Source organism: Sciurus vulgaris (genome assembly GCF_902686455.1).
Source record: "Sciurus vulgaris genome assembly, chromosome: 11".
NCBI classification, from domain to species: domain Eukaryota; kingdom Metazoa; phylum Chordata; class Mammalia; order Rodentia; family Sciuridae; genus Sciurus; species Sciurus vulgaris.
The window spans coordinates 27,972,676-27,993,605 of record NC_136472.1 but is presented as its reverse complement, the minus strand read 5'-3'; the positions used below and the strand labels follow the sequence as shown (position 1 = coordinate 27,993,605).

Below are 20,930 nucleotides of genomic sequence, written 5' to 3'. Positions count from 1 at the left end.
AAAAAGTCCCACTTCTGGTATGTAGACAAGATCTGAAAGCAGGACCTTAGAGGGACACGTGCACACCCACGTTCACGGCAGCACTATTCACAGTGGCTAAAACATGGAAGCAACCCAACAGTCCCTCACAGGATGAATGAATAAGCAAAATGTGGTGCACACACTGGAGCATTAGTCAGCTTTAAAAAAGGAGAGAAATCTTGACGTGCTACAACATGGGTGAACCTGGAGGACACTGTGCTAAGTGAAATAAGCCAGGCGCACAAAGACCAACACTGTCTGACTCCACTCGTGCGAAGTACTAGTAGTAGTCAAAATCCTGCAGACAGACAGTGAAATGGTTGCCTGGAGCTGGGCGGGAAGGGAAATGGGGAGTTACTGCTTAATGCATCCAGAACTTCAGCTTCACCCGGTGCGCAGAAGTGAGGGATGCACAATGTGCCGAATGGAGTTAATGAACTCCTCACTTAAACTGGTTGCTGGGTAAACTTTATATCATGTGCATTTTACCACATTAAAAAAGAAGAAAATGGCCTATTATCTTGTTGAAGTTCCTATTAGTTAAGGCATCTGCTTTAGCTGGCTTCTTCCTGGTCCACATACAATAGCTCAGGACCAAGTGTCCTCAGGAAGCCCTTCTTCTGAGTGCCCAGGACCCCTGAAGCCACCTCATCACCAGGAACTCTCACTGTCCCAACCAGGAAAACAGACCTCTAGCCTCCCCCAGAGGTTTGCTGTTTTCTTGCAATAAGAGTTGAGTCTGCTGCTTGGAGAACTTGCTAGATTGCCTAGGATGTGAGCACAGCAGATATTCCACCTTTGTAGACATCAGTAACCCGGCATCTGCTGTTAAAAGACCAAGCAGCCACTGCCCCGAGCCACCCCACCCTTTAAACATTCCCCCTCCCCTGGGACCTGGCCCCAGACCACCAACCAAAGGAGGAACATCTGCCCAGGGATCCCATGATGACCTCTGACCCACCAAGTCATACCATTCCTTACACATTTTGGTCGTGTACATTCTGTACACATTCTGTACACATTCTGGCTCTAAGGTACATCGTCTCAAGTGACAGAAGGGAGATGATGCCTGGAACCCAGTGTAAAGTGTAACAAGAGTCCTAAGGAAGACTTGTCACTGGATTGCCACCAGTACCTCCTTCCCAGTCTTCTCCCCAAAGCGAGAACCACCCAGACCCCACTGTCAGCTGATCAGATCGTCCCAGGTCACGCCGAGCCGTTACTGCACACTTTTATTTACAGAAAACACAAATAAAGCATTTCAATGTTCATTTAGCAAACTGATTCACTCTTTTTTTTTTTTTTTTTTTGGCACAAAGATATCACAGATGGACCCCAAGATCAATCAGAAACTTAAAAGATTCATCAGCCATCACTGGTCCAGGGGCAGCCACAAGACTCAGACAGACAGACAGCATCACCACAGACTAGAAAAAAATAAACAAGGTCCACGTTCACCTCACAGTAAAACCTGCTCACGGACAGGCAGGGCGGGCAGGAGGGGGTTCTCTGTTCTAAGGAGGAAGAGGGCCGGGGGCAGGAAGCAGGGACCGGGAGGGACAGACCCCCTTCCTAAGTTAGAAAGAGGGGGTCCTTTCGTTTCTGTCCTCTTACCTTGTAGAAGTAAAACAGTGCAAAAACTACCAGACCCCAACCCCACTGATTCCGGAAGCTGGAGAAGTCGTGAGTCGGGTGCCTCTCCTGGCGCGCCCGTGTGCGTGCGTGCATGTGTGCGCGGGGTGCTTGTAAACATCTCACGTCCCCGAGGAGACCCGATGCCAGGGTGTCTGCATGGGGTGGGGGGCGGGCCCCACTGCACGTGCGCCCCCTGCCCGGGGCATCCCTACCGAGACGTAGTGCAAATTTCAGAGACAAAAAAAGGCAGAAGGGGGTGGGGTGGGCAGGGGGCCGCGGGACATGACAGGGCAGGAGGGGGCAGGGGAGTAAGGCAACAGTTAAAACGGGCCATGTCATCACACCCGACGCCACGATGTCACGAGAAGGGGCGGAAGTCCCGCTCCTCCACCAGGCTGATGGCGGGGTTCTTCAGCTCCTCCTCCGAGGCCGCCTTCTTGTAGCCCAGCTGGGCCAGCACGTGCTGACAGGCGTTCTGGGCGAAGGCCACAATGTCATAGGACAGGCGGAAGCGCCACTTCTCGGCCGTGGCCGCCGAGTTTCGCACGGTGCCGTACTTGTGCTTGCCCAAGGTGGGGTCGCCCCGCGTGTTGTTCTGGATCCAGCGGGCCACGTGGCTGTCCAGGGGGATGCCCAGGAACCCGTAGATCTCCTCGGTCTTCTTCATGGGGTTCCTGGCCAGGTCCTCGTAGCGCACCAGCATGTACTTGCCCTTGAGCCAGGGGGGCCGCATGAGGCCGGTGGACACCGAGTTGGAGAAGTCCTCGCACACGGTGGTCAGCTGCGTCACGTCCAGGTTGTAGGGCTTCCTGCCCGTGCCGTACCAGAGCCGCCAGAGCCGGTACGTGTCGCGGAAGGTCTCGCTCCGCGAAGCGAGGATACCGCGAGGGTCTCGGACCAGCTGGATGACCTTGAGGTTTAGCCGGGGGTCTTCCACCAGGGCCCGCAGGTCGTTCACCTCGGGCACCCGCACGGTCTTGATGGCCACATGGCTGCGCTCGCGACAGGCCTCTGCGGCCACGGTCAGGTTCAGCAGGCCACACTTGCGCACGCAGTCCCCCTCTTCCAGGACCAGGTCGGGAGCCCCCGGAGGCTCGCACACCGGACGGGAGCAGAGGACCCTGCTGGCCCCTCGGCGGAAGATCCTGTCGGTGGTGTGGTTGACGGGGGGCGGCTTGATGTAGTTCTCCAGGAAGTAGAGGTCGCAGTCGTAGAGGCTCCTCAGGAGGTCGCGGCTGGCGCCTAGCATGACCCTGCGGTCTGCGGGGCTCTTGCCCTGGGTGAAGCGGGGGATGAGCGTGTTCTGGACGTGGTAGAGGGGCTCGAACAGGTAGAAGACGTCCAGGTGCTGGTTGAAGAGCTGGCCGACGAAGGAGGAGCCGCTGCGCGTGGTGGCCAGGATGAGGATGTGGGTCTTCCGGGAGAGGTTATAGGCCAGGGTGGGGCCCTCCTCGCACAGCCGCTCGGCCAGCCCGGCCTCGGCCAGCCCCGGGCAGGCGTGGAAGGATTTGGCAGTGAAGGTGCGGATGGCAGTGTACTGGATGGCGATGGAGGCCAGCGCGAGGAGGAGGACGGCCTTCCAAGAACATTGCATGGCTGGGCACCTTCATGGGGCTGCTTCTCCACGGCTCGAGGTCTGGGAGCAAAGACAGCCAGGGAAACATTCAGCCCCCTGGCCAAAGATATCCACCCCTACCCCTCACCCCCACATACACAGCCCTAAGGTCTAAGCAGCTAGGCTTCGCCATTCTGAGGGACTCTTGGGAACTTCTGGGATCTAACCAACCTGAACCCCAAGACCCAACCTATGGAGGCTGCAGAAGCCTCCCTCCATGAACTCGGAGGTCCGTTAAGGACCCCTGCTGTGCAACTCCTGCACTTAGGGAAGCCTCAGGCTGCACCCTACCAGTGCCTAACATCCAGCTAGCATCTCCCGGGCCACCAGCATGTCCTTCCAGCCTGATGAGCTGGTGCCCACTTCCCCAGGTGGGGATCTTTTTCTCTGCCCTCTGCTCTCCGGCAGCTCATCCATGCTAGGTGAGCCAGGAGTGGTGGACAGCTGGGCCCAAATCCCTCCAACTGTGGACACAGGTGGCCAGCTATTTCCAGATGTGGACTTCTGGGCTCCTACAGTGTCCAGGAGTCAACTGGCCCAAAATAGAGGGAGGGGTCCCAGACTGGCAGAGAAACAGCCTGCTCCAGGATCTGGGTCTGCTCTTGGCCATGGAGCCAGGTGATCTTCACTACCACAGAGGGGACTGCCCGAGGAGAAGATCTTAGCCTGAGGAAACGGGCCTGGCTCCTCCATGCTGGTCATCCATTGCCTCTACCCTTAGCCCCTTAGCCTCTCTGTTCACAAATGGGGGATGGGGAGGGACCACAGGAAGCAGAAAGGGAAAAGGTGTGCTGGGGGGCACCCTGAGTTCCTTGCAGGTGCCCCCCTGGGTCCCGAGAGTGCTAGGGCTTCTGGAACCAGGGAGGGAGGGCCGAACACTTACCAAAGATGGGCTGCTCTGGGCCGGGCAGTCTGCAGCCACCAGTGTTCCCAAGCCTAGCTGGCTGTGGTCCAGAGGTCCAAGCCTGTGCAGCAGTCCTGTGGCCAGCAGACAACAGAGACAGAGACCGCAGGAATACTGAGGATGGGGCTGGGCTTCCAGTGTCCCCCTCCTGTGCCCTGTGTCCCACAGTCTGCCCCTCAGAGTCAGGCAGTGAAGGCCTTGCTTTCCCCCAGATTTATCACTGATACCAGGGCCCCGGCCAATCCAGGGCCATCTGATCCTGGGGTCTGGACCCCAGCACCCCATTCCTTCACCTGCCTCACTCACCCCACCCCCACCCTCTTAACAAGCACTGTCCCTCTGTTCACGCCAGGTCCTAGTGGGCAGGGAGCTGGCAAGCCCTGTGCCTAGCTGACCAGGCCCTGGCACACCCTGGATTGTTTGAAACCAAGAAGACGAGTCTGACCTTTCAAAATTCAGCTTGCTCCTGGGATTTGGCAGGAAGGGATGCAGGCGGGGGGCTGGCCTCGGGCCCCAGGTCAAACAGCAGCTCCAAAGGGACGGCCAGGAAGGGGTGCTCTTCTTCCAGCCCCAAAGAGGAAGCCGCCACCTGAAACTCAAAAGCAAAATTGGACTAGGGAACATCCCTGACCTTGAGCAAGTCTGAGTGGAAGCACCAAAATCCAGTACCACTTCAGTTAATGCCCACGGAGCACAAGCCCTGTACCCTGAGGGAACTTCATGCGGAAGCCGGGATGGGCCTAGCACAGCTGTGAAGGCGGAGCAGGCCCAGGCGCCTGCCCGAGCTCACGGCCTGCCATCACCCCCGCCAGGAGCTTTCCCAAGCCCACGCTGTCCCTCCTGGGAGACTTGAGTTTCTGTTCCTCCAGCTTAAAACCTACTTGGCCTTCAAATGTGCTTTTGATTAATGTCCCTGGCACGTCTGTGAACCAGCATGAGAGGGGCTGGGCATAGAGGGGTAAGCAGATTGATCGTGAGGCTTCGAGCATATTCTTTCCATTTCCTGCCTGGTCTGTCCTCCATCCGTCCATGGACGATGGGGTGGGCCCCAGTGCTTTGCAGATACTGCCCCACACCCTGCTGTTTGGCCTGACTCCTTTGGGAGCAGGGTTCTCGTTTCCCAGAGCTGCCTGGCTGGGTGGCTTGGCACATCCACCTTCTGGTCCCCTGTTATTCCTCACAAACCCTCGGGGAGTCGAGGGTCCTCATTCCCATTGTTTGGACGGGGAAATTAAGTCTCAAAAACTAAGGAAAAAAATGTAGCAGCAATTAAGGAATAGCAGAGGCCTGAGTCCCTCAGGGCAGAGATGAGCTGTGTGTCCCAAGAAGAAACAGAGCCACAGCAGCCTGCTTGCCGGGGGAGAACAGAGCCTGGGCTGAGGTGGCGGTGGGCTGTAAGGCTCCAGGCCCGGAGTCCTGTTAGAAACGGCAAGTCCTCTGCCCAGGTGCCCAGGACAAACGTGATCACCTTTCCAGATGCGGAGGGGCTGGGAATGCCATCAGCCAGGGCGGTGGTTGTTCCCAGGTACCTCAGGGTCTGTTCTTAGGCACAGTGCCGTCTCATCCAGATGTCCTTGTTCAGACATCTCTCGGCCATCCAGGACGGCCAGGCACTGCTCCGGGGACTACAGGGAAAACACCAGGCGGGGCCAGCACTCGCGGGCACCCACAACACGCCACAACCCATTTTACAGAGAAGGAAGCCGAGTCCCCAAGTCCACACCCTAGGAAGGGGCCGGCCAAGCCCTGAAGTCCATGTGCAAATCCTCTTCCTGGGTCCACTCCCCCCGATTCCGCCCACACATCACCCCCTTGGTCTGCACCAAAACAGACCCTCAGAGAGTCTTCCCCAAGCTCTAGGATCCCAGGTCCAAAGACAGAATGCAGCCCGGGATAGTCTGCAAAGAGCAGCCTCTTGCCATCTTGCCCCAGACCTCTACCCCCAGAAAAACTGAAGGCCAGGGCTGGGCGCTGCTGCCCTGAACAACGGCATCACCCCCTAAGCGGGGACACTCAGCTTCACGAGGCGTGGGCTGGGCACCAAGGAGAGTGTCCAGAGTTGCAGGCTGCGCCCCGCCCCCAGGAGGGCAAAGCCAGGGCATGGGAATGGGGAGGTGGGGGAGCCAGGCCCTCCTGGAAGTGCCCCGCGCTCCTGCCAGCCTGGCAGAACCAGGCCTGGAACCGGCCAAGCGTCCTTGGTATGCTGGAGGCATCTGCCCTGGAAACCAGAGGCCCCGGGGCCAGGTCCTGTTGTTCCCGAGGGAGCGTTGGCCACCGCAAAAGAGCCCCCAGTGCTGTCCCTCCAGGCCACACTGTGGAGCCCAGGGCCCATGCTGGGCTTCAGCAGCCTCGGGCACGGTCTCCCTCCACCTCCAGTTGGTCAAAGCTTGGACACAGGAGCCCAAAATCTGTTCTTTCTGTTGGAAGGCAAGGGAGGTGTGACTCCCACGCCCAGGAGGTCAGACTTCAATGTCCGCCAGAGCCCAAGGAGGGCCAGGGTGGGGTGGAGAATCTGCCTCCCGAAGCCAAACCACAGACCTCAGGGCTCCGCCAGGAGCCAACCTGGGCCTGCCGCTCAGTGGGCACGGACACGGGGCGGTTCACCAGGTGTCTGTGAGCCTCGGGTTCCCTGTTGTGGTAAAGAAGGCACAATCACAGCCATAGTGGTGAGAGTTGAAAGACTTAGAGAACCGTGTTGGACTTTTAGATATTATGCTTCCTCACTGGGACCTGGTTGTGGGACCAGCCCCATTTATTCCAGCTGAGTCACTTAACAACTGTGGGAATGTGGCTAGATTTCTTAATCTCTCTGTGCCTCTGTTTTCTCACCTGCAAAATGGGGATACTTATAAGAAAGCTATTGTAATGACTCTTTAATTACTGCTGTGCCTGGCATTGGGTTACACCCAATAAGTCTGTTAAAAGTATCATCATTAACGTCTGCTTCCCACAGGGTCTGACTGGGACCGTGTGAGGGACCTGTGTACACCAGCCTTCTTCCCAGGCCCCTTCCTGCCTGGGACCTCGAGGCTCAGCCACCACAGTGGCTTTCCTGCTGCCCTCCAGTGGCCAAGTCCTGAAGCGCAGCCTCCTAGCCCTGCATCTCTGCCTGAATTCCTGGGGGTTGGTGGCAGCCTGCTGTGAGGATGCCACCCACGGGAGGTGATGCTGCAGGGTGCAGAAAGGTGTGACGGGGCAGCCCGGAGGCTGTGGCCTCTGCTCTGTGCACCCCCCTCTGCCTCAGCTGCACACCAAGAGGCAAGCAGCAACAGGCAGCCCTCAGGCAGAGAAGGGACACTGAACCCAATGTCACCTGCAGGAGCATCACACAGGCTTCGCCTTTCCCTGGCTGCTGAGTGACCTTGGTTCCCTGCCCCCGCCCCCACCCTTGGCCCCCCCGTGCCTGGGTTTTTCCATAAATCCAGTGGCTGGGGACTCTCAGGTCTGACCACCGGGGTTCCGTCATCTCAGAAGGCCCACACTGCATTCTCAGGCCTGGGTGGGGCCACCCTCTCAGCAGATGGGGGACCCTCCATCAGCAGAGGAAAAGTCCAGTCATCTTCCAGAAGAAACCAGAGCTGGGTGTCTCTGTCCCCCAGCCCCTCGGCCTGATCTGTGGCCACCTGAGAAGCCAGAGCCCCAACAGAGCCGCCTCCCCACTTCCTGCTCTGTGCACCAAAGTCCTGCTCCCTACCTTCTCTGGGCCCCTTAGAAACGCAACCAACCCCTCATCCCAGGAAGCGCCATTTGTACCCCCGGTTCACACACACACTGGAAGTTTCCCGGGCCTCCTGCAGCCCAGACATAGGGGCTCCCCCTTCCATAGGCCAAGCTCCTTCCTGGGAGCCTGCTCCTGCCCTGAGGTTCTCTTCGCAACTGACGCAGCGAGCAGGCCCCACAGATGGGCTCACACTGATGTGGAGGCTTCACCCAGCGCAGGTCAGCAAAGGTGCAGCCAGAAGACAGGTGTGCAGTTCCATGCCACCGTCCCCACGTCAAAGGGGGCGGGGCACATAGACTTTGTATCCGAATACACACTGAAGGAGGAACCGCAGGTGCCCCCAGGGAGGGACAGCAGAAGGCAGGAGGGAGGCGCACTCACCAAGCTTCTGGTTCAGTTTATTAACCTTGAGGACAAAGTGAAGCCACCCAGTGCAAGAGCTGAAGAGGAGACTGGTGACGGGGTGGGGCACTGAGAACCAGCCCTGGCACCTCCCTGTGCCCGCTCTCCTGTCCCCAGGGCACTGCCAGTTGGTCCTCCCCTCACCCATTTTCAGGGCACCAGGGCTGAAGTCACCACCTGCCCCTAGCATTGGGCTCTCCCTGCTCGGGTGGGCTAACAGGGACAGCCGGGGTTGGAGACTCCTGGGGGGAGAGCAGGCGCTGAAACACCCAGGACCTCCGAGGGGCCCGGGCCGTGGGAGCGGCGGACGCTTACCTCGGAAAGACGCCCTTCCAGCTTCTCCCCAACACAGGTCATAACCCAAGGGGGAGGCAGGGGAGCAGAGAGAAAAGAAGCCGCAACCGCCCTCTGCCCGGCTCAGGCCCCGGGCGCCAGGAACCAGAGCCAGGGGCAGGGAGCTGGGCGGAAGGGGAGCAGGCAGGGCAGGAGGCTGCGGAGGAAGCGCCTAATCCCCGGCCTGCAATAGCCAGCACTGATCCGCCATAGATGTTTGTTTAGTTAAGGCTAAAAACACATAAAACAGCAAGGTTTTTTTTTTTCTTTGCAAAGGAAAATGAGGCGAACGGAAAACAAGGGCATTCAAAGTCTGAAAGAACCAGGAATAAGGGCGGCAGATAAAGGGCCGAGTGACGGCAGCTGGGGACCCAGCTCAGCGGCAGAGCGCTTGCCTTGAATGCATGAGGTCCTGAGTTCTATCCCCAGCACTGAAAGAAAGAATAAAAAGGGAAAAAAAGAAAGAAAGGACCAAATAACATGAACCCCATATAGGGGTCAGAGCTTCCTGGCAGTTGGTGGGAAAAGGGAAACACTTCATTTACATGTTTGCTAGGATCCATGAGATAAAGATTAAAGCTGTGCTCAAGAAACATCTGGCTACTCCTGACTGATACTGAATCCAGCATAAGCATAAGATTCCTCTCATGGTCTCCAGAGAGCTATATACCACCATGAGCCACATCCTCAAGATCTCGTACCATAAAACCCATGGATAAGTGTCATGGGACTGTGTCCAACATGGGCAGTACGCCAACACAGAATTCAGCCAGCACGACCTTTTCGAGGGAATCTGATAGAGTCCAGCTTCAGCCCCTGTTACCCGAATCGGTCCAGGACCACAGAAGGCTCCAGCACTAACCTCTGGGGTCATGTTCACTTCGGCCTGAACCACTGTGAGGTGGACGGGCCTTCTCCACGAAGTCCGACCTGACACCAACATGGTGCTGGCTTCCGTCTTCACCATGACCTCTCTGGGGCTCCCACAAGCCCAGCCAGTACCTAACCACCATCACCCACAGAGACGCGGGTCTTTCGCTTCTCACCGTTAGCAGAGCCATCCAGCTGCTTCCTGAGCTCTGGTGTCTCCAGGGCAGGTCACCCCAATGTCCACAGTGATGGCCCTGGGGACACCCCTGGACACCTCAAGCCTGCTGGAGAGGTTACCGTGGCCAGGGGCGGGTCTCGCTGCTACGGCTTCCTAGCTAGGCTTCAGCAAGGAGAGGAACTCCAGGACTCAGTGGTCCTGACGTTAAGAAAGGGGACCCACCATCACGACTCTCCCAGACGTCTGGCTGGGAGACGAAGCTGGCAGACCCGGCAGAGCGAGCACCATGAGGCAGGAACCAGGAGGATGAGTGTTGGGGCTGATCTCACCCCGATGGGCAGTGCTGGCCTGGGACGTGGACAGAGGACAGAAGACACGCCACAGCCTGTTCCTGCTCCGCAGCCCCACGTGTGTGGTTGGGGACACTGCCGCCCCCCCTTCGGAGACCTTGCCCACTAGCCCTGGAACAGGGGGCACCTCATTGTCCTGCTGTCCTGCCATGGGCACCAGGGTCCCAAGCCCAACCTGGGAGAAAGTCCTCCCCAGCAGTGGGGACAGTGACTGACCTCCAGGCCCCAGGACAAGGCCCCAGTGTGTGCCCAGCTCCTGGGGAGGGATGAGTCAGAGGCCAGCTCCGCGTCCCAGGCTGGCCTGTGGTAGGCGGGACTCTGCCCCAACACTGGGCAGGCGGAAAGGCCCTGGTTTCCTGTCCCCCCCCACCACCACCCACCCAGCAGCCACAGCCAGAGTCGGAATAGTACCGAGGCCCCACCCCCTGGATACCGGGCCTGGCCCGCCTCCGGCCTCAGGGATGGGAAAACATCCACAGGAGCCAGAGCACAGCTGCGGCCGCTGGGGGAGGGGCCCTCTGTCCCGCATCCCCAGTCTCCATCTCCGTCACCTGCAGCAGGCTCACCTGGACCCATGGGGAAGAGGCCTGCGTGGCGAGGTGGGACACTGGACCTCACCTGAGCCCTGGGGGGTGAGGGGAGCTGCAGACACCAACACCCAGAGATGACCACAGGCCTGGCTCCCACTGAGGGTCGCTTACCGCCTGCCAGGTGCCATGGCCACCTCCCCCAGGTGAGGAGCAGCAAGGCTCCGATAAATGAAGGATTCTGTCCATGCAGGAGCAGGGCCACCATTCCACCTCAGCCCCAGGAGTCCCCTCCTAGCCCTGGCCACACCTGAGAGCAAGACTGTCACCCAGCACTGGGACACTAGAGGAGAGGGGCAGGACCAAGGGAGCCACCAAGGCCCAGGACACCCTGGTGCCACTCTGGACCTTGGCATTCAGCCCCAACCAGACACCAGCTCATCCAACAGCTGCTGACATCTCAAACGACCAAGTCCCTGGGTGTCACCTGGTGGGCCTTCCTGGCACACGGATGACTCCATGCCATCCCACCCCTTCTGGCTGAGGTTGAGCGATGTGGTCACAGGAGCAGTCACTGATAGGCAGGCGCCCAAACACACCGGCCTCCCCGCTCAGGCCTCAGGTCTGGCCAGGCGAAGAGAGGGAGGCTCAAGGGCTTTTATGGCCAAGGAGCCCAGGAATGCCCAAACTCTCCACAGCCAGGAGGGCATGAGAGGATGTCCTTATGACCACCAGCCGGAAAGAGTTTGGAAGGAGCACAGGTTCGGGCCCCAGACCCTGGTGGGATAAGGCTCCTGCTCCCTTGATCCAGACCTTACCACCAGCCCAGGCTGGTCCCCAGGACATGCCCACAGCAGGCGGCCGGCCTGGCTCATCCTGTCGCCCCTATTTCCTGGGTGATAAGCCACAGCTCTACCCATCAGGCACGTGCCAATGAGATGAGCGTCTCTGCCCGACGTCGACGGGGACATCCATAAGACATACATAATGGCAGCGGCTCACCCAGAGCCTGGCACCCTGGTGTGACCTGCCCGGCCTCTCCTCCGAGAACCCTCTGCAAGCCTGGAGCCTTGGGTCTGCCAGCTGCATCAAGGGCACAGGTAAGTCTCAGGAAGATTGACCGCTCAACAGCTCAGACTGTGCAGGCGAGAGAAGGGAGCCCAGGCAGTGGGGCAGCACGTGAGGTCCTCGCTGACCTCCTGAAACATCTGGAACACCCCGCTCACCCCCCGACCCTGCGTGTGAATGGCCGTGTAGCCGACAGAGAGGCAGCACCAGACCCCGAGTCCTGGGCAGCCTCACCCTCTCTGAGCCAAGGGCCCTGGTTCCTGGGACTTAAATGAGATCAAGCACAGAAAGCTCTCCGCCAAGTGGCTGGACACAGCAATCACTCAATTAGTGGCACCTCCAGAACGGCAGCAGCAGCGGACTGTCATTTCCTCTGCCGTGTGGAATCCTTGAAGGATCGCACCGGGACCCCCGCCCCAGCCTTCCCCAGTGCCCAGCTCAGGGCCCTGGTGCCAGGCAGGACTGAGGGACTCCAGGGAAGGGGTGGGCCTTCCTCCCCATCCCAGGCCTCCCGGCCCCTGGCCCACGGCCCTCCAGCTGTAATCAAGAAGTAAACATAAAGAGGGGATCTCTAGACACTTAGAAAGCTCGGGAACCCCGTGCCCCACGCGGCACCGTGGGGATTTATAAAGAACAAATCATGCCTGACAAACTTGATAGCTTTCTTGATAGGATTACAAGACCGGTAGATGAAGGAAATGCGGGCAGGGTAATATATCTTGATTTTTAGCAAAGCATTTGATACAGCGCCTCGAGTGATCTTACAAAATTAATTCAAACAGACCTGGCCCTAAGCACTTGTCATGGGTCCTAACAGAAGGAGGGGGTGGGTCCCAAGGGTCCTGGGTAGGGAAGGACAGCCCAGAGGGAAGGGGCTGGAAGACAGTGTCCAGGAGTGGGGGCAGGGCTGCCAAGCTCCGGCGCTGGGTCACATCTTATCTAGCATCTTCATTAATGATCCTGGGAGAGGGGAGTAAACAGTCCGTTAATGAAATTTGCAGAGGATATTAAATCGGGAGGTGCTGTGAACACCAATGGGGACAGCAAAGCAGCCCGGAGAGACCTGGGGAAGAACCTGGCAGGAAGCTGGGAGCTGGCCAGCGGCGTGCTGGGTGGCAGCAGGGGAAGACAGGGACAACCCTGGCCCAGTGTGGAGCTGGGAGAGGCCACAGCTAGCTTAGTTCTGGCCAGACAAGCAACAACCAGGATTCCCGGTTTCTCCATCTGTAAGACAGAAGGAAGGGCCAGCAGATAACCAGAAGCTCTGCAGCTCTGACAGCTGGCAGTGACGGGGCGGGCTGGGAGCTGAAGCCCACCTTACTGGAGGCGGAGTCTGCAGGCCGAGGGGGCGCTGCAGTGAGAGGGGCTGGGCCACCACGGGCAGCCTGATCATCCCCAGCGGTGCCCCCCACCCCGTCCTGTAGGGAAAGCCTCTCCCTGCCCCAGCCACTGCTGCCCGCACCTGCCCGTACTGCAGGGCATGTTGGTAGCATGTGAGAAACATAGGCTCCAATCCACCAGCTTTGCTGGGGAGTCCCTGGTCCCTCTTTGGGTGACCATCAGGAAGAGGATGCTCCTCCAGCCAGAGGAACCAGCCTGGAAAGGATGAGAGAAGATGGTCTGCCCCACCCAACCCGCTCTCTCTGTCTGGACCTCTTGAGTCCCTCTCCTTCTTCCCCAACACCAGGGGACGCCACCACCCTCCCCCAGGGGCTCAAGCAGGAAGCCACCTGTTCCCTCAAGGCCTCTGGACAGGTGGAGTCTGAACAGGATCCAGGGCCGCCTAGCACTGCATCAGCCCTGGGCAACGCTCTGTGGGAAGAAGGGATGGCTGGTTCCCAGAGTGGGCACAGGCTGCTAGGGGAGGCTCTTCCAAAGCCCAGGCAGATGTCATGACCACCTGCCGGGACACGGGGGACAGATCCCGGGGAGTGATCCCCTGACTTACGGATAACAACGACACCTACTGGGTACCGTCCCGAGTGTGTTCTACTTCCTAATGCACATGACCTTCACTACCCTAGAGGCAGTGCTCTTACAGTCCCCATTTTATGGAACAGGAAACTGAGGCAGAGAGGTAGCCACCGGGCTTGACAGAAAGTTCACGAGAGGAGCAGCAGCCAGCCTGTCTGCTGGGTGGCTCTGGAGGGGTGGGAGAGGCAGCCCCTCCTCCGGGGAGGCCAGAGCCATCAGAAGGGAGTGGGTCCACCTGCCACCACACTTGTGGAGCCTGGTTTTACTATACGTCTCCCTTCTCCCCCCACCACTGCTGCGCTACACCGAGTCCTCCGAACAAGTCTGTTTCCATGGAAACCATACAGTGACTCAGGGCTTCGGGACCTTCTCTGAACCAGATTATGAATATCAAACACTCCCTCCACCCATGCAGAGTGGAGTTGGGAAAGTAAAGGGAGACACACGGAGGGGGGGACGGGGCGGCGGCAAGAGGGACCTGGGGGCACCAACCTGCCCTCGCCTATCGCTTGGCACCTGAGCACCCCCTGCACCCAGTGGATCAAAGATATACCCCTCTTCTGGTGCAGCCTGACTCACACCCCATCCCACGCTTCCTCTGGAGCTAGGGTGCTGTGGGGAAAGGGGACCAAGCGGGATCTAGACCCCTCCTCTGAATGGGAGGCTGCACGGGCAGAGATGGCTCAGGGGCCAGGGTGGAGAGGAGCTTGACTTCCCCTGGATGCCGAGGAGAGCACTGGCTCAGAGCATCGCGACTACTGCAGAAAGAGGGAAATTTGGATTCAGGGTGGGGTTCTGCTTTGATGAGGAGCTGGGGTGTTGAGTGAAGGCAGAAAGGGACAGTGATTTCAAAGCCCTAGCAGGGTTGGGAGGATAATTAGCAAAGGCTTCCTCGCACTTGCACACCTGGCCCTTACCCACCCCGCCACTGTGGCCTGGCCTTGGGCCACTCACCCACCAAGATGAGGCAGGCGGCGAAAAGTTTGCAGTACCAGGCTCCAGGCCTGCAGGGTCTAAGACCCAAGGGCGAACCCACCCCCTCTCTTCCCCAGCAGCTCCCTAAAGACCCAAGAGGGAGGAGAATGGACGAGGCTGGAAGCTTGATACCTCCCTGGTGAATCCAGCCAGTGAGTCATGACGGTGAGAGCGCTTTGAGAAAGAAACAGGGTCATCCTGATCCCTGTGAGCGCCACGGGGCTGAGGGCTGGAGCCTGGGAACTGCCTGCCAGGTAAGGTCTTTGCCTGAGCCACCCAGCACCCCCCACGGCATTAAGGAGCCCCTGACGACAGCTACCTGGCACTTGGCCCCACCTGCTTGTCTCCTACACCTACTGGTCCCTTTGGCTTGCCAAAGCAGCTGTGCTCCCAGCCAGGGTGCTGACTCCAGTTAGAAGCCTAGGTCCCCTCTGCCCCCTGCTCCCACCAGCCCTCCAGAAGATGCTGGGCAGAATTTCTGCCCTTCACTGGGCAGCCACCTCCTCTATCCAAACCTCTGCCTCCCTGTCAATGACCCAAGCCCATCATCCTCTGGCACCCAGACCCCAGGGCAGTCCTTCCTACCAGCCTCCTGCTTAGAAGCAGGTTTTAGGTCCATCAGAAGAAATCAGCGCCAGAGCTGAGGAACCTAATCCTGAGAAAGGGCAGGCCTGGGACGCAGCGAGGCGACACACTGTGGCATCTGAAATCAGGCCAAGGTGCCACCTTAGGATCGAGGGGTCTTAACCTCCTCAGGTAGGTCGGCCTTTTAACCCCTAGCATCCTGGCGAGGGCAGCTCTGAACTGTTACTGTGAAGGCAGCACTGAGTCCCTGGAGCCTGGGAGGAGCAGCTCCCCAAGAGAAGCCCTAACCGGGGAAGAACGGGAGAGCTATTCTGGCTTCTGTGGGGCGCGGGGACTCTGCACCATCCCGCCGCTACAGCCCCTTAGGAGCCCGTCTCATGGCACGCAGCGCGGTGGTGGGTTGCGGGTGCAGGGCCAGGGATAGGAGGGGGAAGCTGGGGACCGTCCCTGCCTCCCGGTGCAGCTCTGGTTTGGAAAGTTAGAGCGGACGTGGGGACCTCAGGGTCTCAGATGCCTTGGCAGCCCCGAGGAGGGCGGAGTGTGGGACGATGAGCCCGGAGCAGCCCCCGAGTGCTCTCGGCAGCAGGAGGGATCCGGACGCCTCGGGGGGCCGCCGCGCGTCCCAAGTTTGCTGTCCTCCCCAAATGAGGCCGAGGAGGGCTGCGGCGATCTCGGTGCTCCCGGCTCACCGGCCACCAGCCCCGGAAGCCCCTTCCTGATCCCAACACACGCTGCCGTCCCGCGCCACCCCCTCCGCGCACCGCCGGTAGCGACTGTCCCCGAGCCGAGGGGCGTCTCCCACCGCGCCCGCGCCTCTCCGGGCTGCTGCGGCGGACTGTCCGCTCCCGCCCGCCCCGGGGCCGCGGGGCCCGGCCGATACCTGGTCGGGGGCGCGCCGAGAACCGCTGCAGCGCCGGCTCCATCCTCCGCTCCGGAGTCAGGCTCGCCGGGGGCCCGCGGGTGGCGGCGGCGGCGGCGGCGGCATCCTCCGCCTCCTGCGCCCTCCTCCTCGGCCTCCCGCCTCCCTCCTCTCCCTCCGCCTCCGCGCGCCCCTCACGGGCCCCTCTTCATGGCCCGGGGGCGCGAGCCCGGGGCGGCTCGAGCGGCAGAGTGCGTTCTCCCGGGCTAGGCGCGGGGCCAGGGGGCGGCGGGGCGCAGGGCCGGGGCCGGGACCCCGAGCGCCGCAGCCCCGGGCGCCGGAGGGGAGCAGCAGCCGCAGGCACCGGAGCCTCACCGAGCGCCCGCCTGCCTCGCGTTCCCGAGCCGAGAGCAGCCGCGGCAGCGGCGGCGGCGGCGGCTTCAGCGCCGGGCGAGCGGCGGGCGCTGCGGTCCCGGCTCCACCCCCAGAGCCGCCCGCCCCCGGAGCCGCCCGCCCCTTCGCGTCCCACCCCTTCGGCGCGCCCGCCCGCCCCAGCCCGAGAGCCCGGGACACCCTCGGCAGCGGCCGCCGGCGCCCGGGCCAACCCCCACCCACGGGCCGGGGCAGCCACGCCCACCCCACCCCCAGAGCTCCCAGGCCGGCGGGCGCAGGCTGCTGCACTGGCACCCCTCGCCCCGCTCTCCCTCCCGCCACCCCCACTCAGGAGGGTGCTCCTTTCTGCTCCGCCTAAGCCTTCTGCCTGAGCGTCCCCAGCCCCCAAAGTCAAACTGGAGCCCCAACTCGGACCAGGGCCCCCGCGGTCCTCTCCCGGTTCCCTCACCAGCGCAAGGAGGGACTCCAGAACCCAGAACCCGAGTCAGCCACCTTTCGGTGGCAGAACCCCAATGCACACCTCTATTCCCTTGCTCCATTTGCTTTGTTTGGCAGGGTCAAGGGGTGGGTGCCATAGTGGGACATTTGCTGGCAGGCGTCTTCCACTCCTGCCCACCCCCTCCCTACCAGGCTGCGTTGGCTCTCCCAGGTGAAAATCTGGAGCCACTGATGTCCTTATATGAGGAAGACCAGTGGCACTACGGTCCTTCATCCTCTGCACAAATATTGACTGAGCATCTCCTGTTTGCGGAACCCACATGGGCATCAAGGACTGGCCAGTGACAAAACAAATGGACACCCGGTCTCTCGGAGTGGAGGAGAAACTATGTAAACAGGCAGAGAAACATGAACCTCGGCTCTGCCACATGTCTGACAACAGTCCCAGGCTGGCCAGCCCTGGGCCTGTTTGCCCACCTGGAGAATGGGTAAGTGGTTTGGCTGGCGGAACCTGATGCTCCTCAGCTCTGACCAAGAGATGCTCGTGTGAGGCAGAGCACAGTTTTCATCTCCATCATTTCTGAATTTTCCCTGAATCCTGTTTCCAGCTATTGACTGTCACTCCTAGACAGCGAAGGCTGAAAAACCAGGGGTCCTGAGATAGCCTCCCCTGTGTCCCGCAGGCCCACCACAGCAGGCTAGCACCCATCCCTCCCAGGTCAGAGGAGTCTGCTGTGGGACTTTCTGAGAATGAGGTGGCCTTTTGTCCCCTGATTTCCTCAATCAGAAGATGGTCCACACCTCATGGGGCTGCCGTGAACACCAGATGGTAAAATGGTGTCTGGCACACGCTGAGTGCTTAATAATTGCACAATGCTGCTATTGACTTGTAGGTGTATCTGGGAACAAACATTTGCTTGCTCACCCATAGGGGATGGTGATGTCTGTGCCTCCGTGCGGGACCGGGGACTCAACACATCAGGTTGAAAGTCTCTCTCCACCCAGAACCAGATGGCATGGAGGCCCTTGCCTGGGATGTCCCACCAGACCAATAATCTCTTATCTTGGCCACAGTTGCCAACTCATAATTATGAACTCCTCCCGCACCAGTGCCGGGGAGCCAGGCAGCCTAGCCCCGTGGAGCTGGGGCGGCTAATATCGCCTCCCCACGTGCCTGCCTGCAGCAGTGCAGCTGCGCGTGGCCCTGCCTGCGTCCAGCCACTGCGGCCAGGGCAGCGGGGCCAGTCCTCATCCTGACTTCAAGGTGAACACATCTGCCTGGCCACCTGCCCCCCAGGGAGTAGCAGTGTTCCTGACGCCTAACAAGAGTGCTGACCTTCCAGAAGCACCTCTTCCTGTCAGTCCTTCCATAGAAATCCTGGCTGTAATAGCCCCAGGCTCAGCTATAAGAACCTCCCTTTCACCCAGCGCTAATCCCTCCCCAAGTTTTCAGCTTGACAAGAATAGTCAGGGTTTAGAGAGCTTTCTCTATCTCGCACTCTCAGATCCAGCGCCTCATTTTTCAAATTCTGGTGTATTTCGGGTGGAGAGGAGGGAAACGTACATCTGGCTGACATGAAAAGATCCGTGTGGTTGCAATGTAAAGATGGACTGGAATTTGGGACCTTTTTATTTTTTTTCTTTTTTCTTTTTTCTTTTTTTTTTCAAAGAACACTGAAAACTCTAAAAATAGACAAAAGATCCAGTCTCAGGAACACCGGGATTCTGTTCCAGTTTCCTGGGATCTCCCACATGACAAACAAGGATTTTTTTTTTAAGCACCTACTGGGTGCACCACACTAGGGTAGGTGCTCTAGGGGGAACATAGGGGGAGAGAAAACAGAAGCTAAGTCCTTGTGCTCAGGGAATTTGGACCCCACTCAATGAAGCAGCAAAGAATAGTTGCTGGAAATGTGATTGAATACACAAACACATAACCTTGAAAGTCACAGGAAGAAGGAGGCTTGGGGGACCATTCGGGAAGAGCTTCCTGGAGGAGGAGGGAGTTGAACTGGAGCTTGAAGGTGGACAGGACATAAGTCCAAAGAACAGGCCGCCTGGGAGAGTGAAGGGCAGCCGGGCGGGGCCAGGAGGGAAGTGTGAGAAGATTGACATTAAGGGCTAAGGCTCTGGGTCTACCCTGTGCCACGTCCTGTGCTGCTTACATTGAGTGGATTCTTTTTTTGACCCTTTAGAACAGCCCTGTGTCACAGGTATTGCTGTTCCCACATACCAGAGGTGGAAACCGTGAGCCAGAAGGCTGAGCAGCTTTCCCAGGTCTGCAGAACTGGTAAGCAATGGAGTACCCCAGCCAGCTGGCTCTGCAGTCTCACCACTTCCCTTCCAGCCACTTTCCATCATCCTGACCCAAGTGGGGCACCTACTGGGAGGAACAACCCCCCAGAGGCAGGGGCTTCCCAACATAGAGTCCCCAGGCCCTCCTGGGGATCTCTAAAATGAGACATTCCTCCTTCTCCCCCAGCATGCAGATCCCCAGGTACTTGGAAATTTGTTAAGGGACTTGGGGACCTGAGAGCCTGACTTTTTAATATCTTTTGGCTGTCCGTGTGGTGGCGGTCTGTGCCACCCACCTTGTTATTTCGGTCTGTTCTGGAAGATTGATGGCTCAGGCTTTGATTTAAGATCTGCTCCCGCGATCCTCAATTTCCCATGTCTCACAGGGGATGCTGACAAGGCAGCAAGCGCTCACGACAGCTCTTGGCTGTGGCTGGACTTTAGGCCCCACAGCCCCCAGTACCTGCAGAGGAAGTTCCAGGCAGAAAAGTCTGGGTAGAGCCTGATGCAGAGGTGCTTCCTATAATCCCAGCAACTCTGGAGGCTAAGCCAGAAGCATCACAAGTTCAAGGCCAGCCTCGGCAACTTAGCAAAACCTTGTCCCACAGTAAAAAGTACTGGGTATCCAGCTTCCTGAACAGAAGGTCTCTATATACCCGTGTCCTCCAACTGCGCCCTATTGCAGATGGGCTGCTATTCTGTATGAATTGAGGGACACGAATCTCTGTGGTTGAAATAAAACAAGTGTTTGAGGGCCTTGCCTCTAGCTGGACACATGCTGAGTCCTCAGAAACATCTGAGGCCATTTTTCCCATGGGTCTCTGAGCCCAGAGATTGGCAGGCCTTGCCAGCCCATGGCTGCAGAAGAACACATCAGCACATGGCTTCCTCCTCCCCTGGCAGGCCCTCCAGCCAAGGCCCCTTGAAAAGCGTCCTCACTGCTCCACCCACAGGGCTTCTGCGAATCCCTCAGAGGGACATTGTGCTGCTCCCAGACAGCCCATCACCTGCAGCCACCACTGCCATCTGTCATGTTCTCTGCCCCCGCTCTAGAAATTGCAGAGGAAGCTACTTGAAGGGCCCCCAGCCAGAGGCAGAGGGAGCGGTGTCTTCCTAACACACCAGGGAAGACACTGTGTGACGCATTCTCCAGAGACGGCCAACAGCTTGTCCTGCTGTCAGCTTAGCCTCTGACCCCGGCTTCAAGGCGGAGCCGAGGGGCCCGGGAGGAAGGCACCATTTCCTCTTTCCCCTCTCTCTCCCTCTAGCCACCCCCAACAGAAGGCTCCCCACCTGGGTTACAGAACAAGATTCCCTGTGTAAAGTAGAGAGTGCCAGCAAAGAGGAGCTAAGTAGCCAAGTCCTCCGTCTTCTGGCCCTCCCACACGAGGTCCGCTGCCCAGACTGCCCCGGGCACCCAGGGCTCTTGACCTCTCTGGGCCCAGTAGGTGGGAAGGCGGAATGGTCCTCGTCGGGGGAGACTTGGAGGAGGTGGCTTCCCGTTCTCCAGGCTCCGTCTTCCTTCCTCTGGCCTCACATGGTCCAGCCCGGATCTTGCCAAGGTGAGTCTCAGCCAAGTCCCCAAAGTTCCCAGGAGGAAAGAGAGGCAGAGAAGGCCAGAAGTCCGCTTCCTCCCGAGGAAGGAGCCTACTCCCGGCGCCCCCTGAGGAAGGAAGGCCAGCAGTGGGCCTTGCCACACTCTGGCCTATGGCCTGCCAACTCAGAGGCCCAGCTGGGGTGGTCGTGAGCGCTGTCTGGACCTGGTGCTCCCGAGCCTCCCAGAGCCT

The 20,930-nt window shown here is 59.3% G+C and overlaps 1 protein-coding gene across 5 annotated transcripts; it reads right to left on the bottom strand.

Moving 5' to 3' along the window:
- Window positions 1-1,248: 1,248 nt before the first annotated feature.
- CHST1 (carbohydrate sulfotransferase 1) lies at window positions 1,249-20,716 on the bottom strand. Of its 5 annotated transcripts, XM_079103042.1 has the most exons (5): window positions 20,437-20,716; window positions 19,440-19,606; window positions 4,621-4,764; window positions 4,155-4,249; window positions 1,249-3,292 (listed from the first exon to the last, which is right to left on the bottom strand). In XM_079103042.1, the coding sequence occupies exon 5, from the start codon at window positions 3,248-3,250 to the stop codon at window positions 2,015-2,017; it is 1,236 nt and encodes a 411-aa protein (XP_078959168.1). In that variant the 5' UTR covers window positions 3,251-3,292; window positions 4,155-4,249; window positions 4,621-4,764; window positions 19,440-19,606; window positions 20,437-20,716; the 3' UTR covers window positions 1,249-2,014. The 5 variants fall into 5 exon arrangements, with proteins under 5 accessions (XP_078959168.1, XP_078959170.1, XP_078959169.1 ...); XM_079103044.1 differs by lacking the exon at window positions 20,437-20,716 and having other exon boundaries at window positions 19,440-19,614; XM_079103043.1 differs by lacking the exons at window positions 19,440-19,606; window positions 20,437-20,716 and adding an exon at window positions 16,393-16,499.
- Window positions 20,717-20,930: the final 214 nt, after the last annotated feature.

What these genes read in the sequence shown, in the direction of transcription:
- CHST1 (XM_079103042.1), bottom strand. Translation starts at nt 3,250, where the DNA reads ATGCAATGTTCTTGGAAGGCCGTCCTCCTCCTCGCGCTGGCCTCCATC.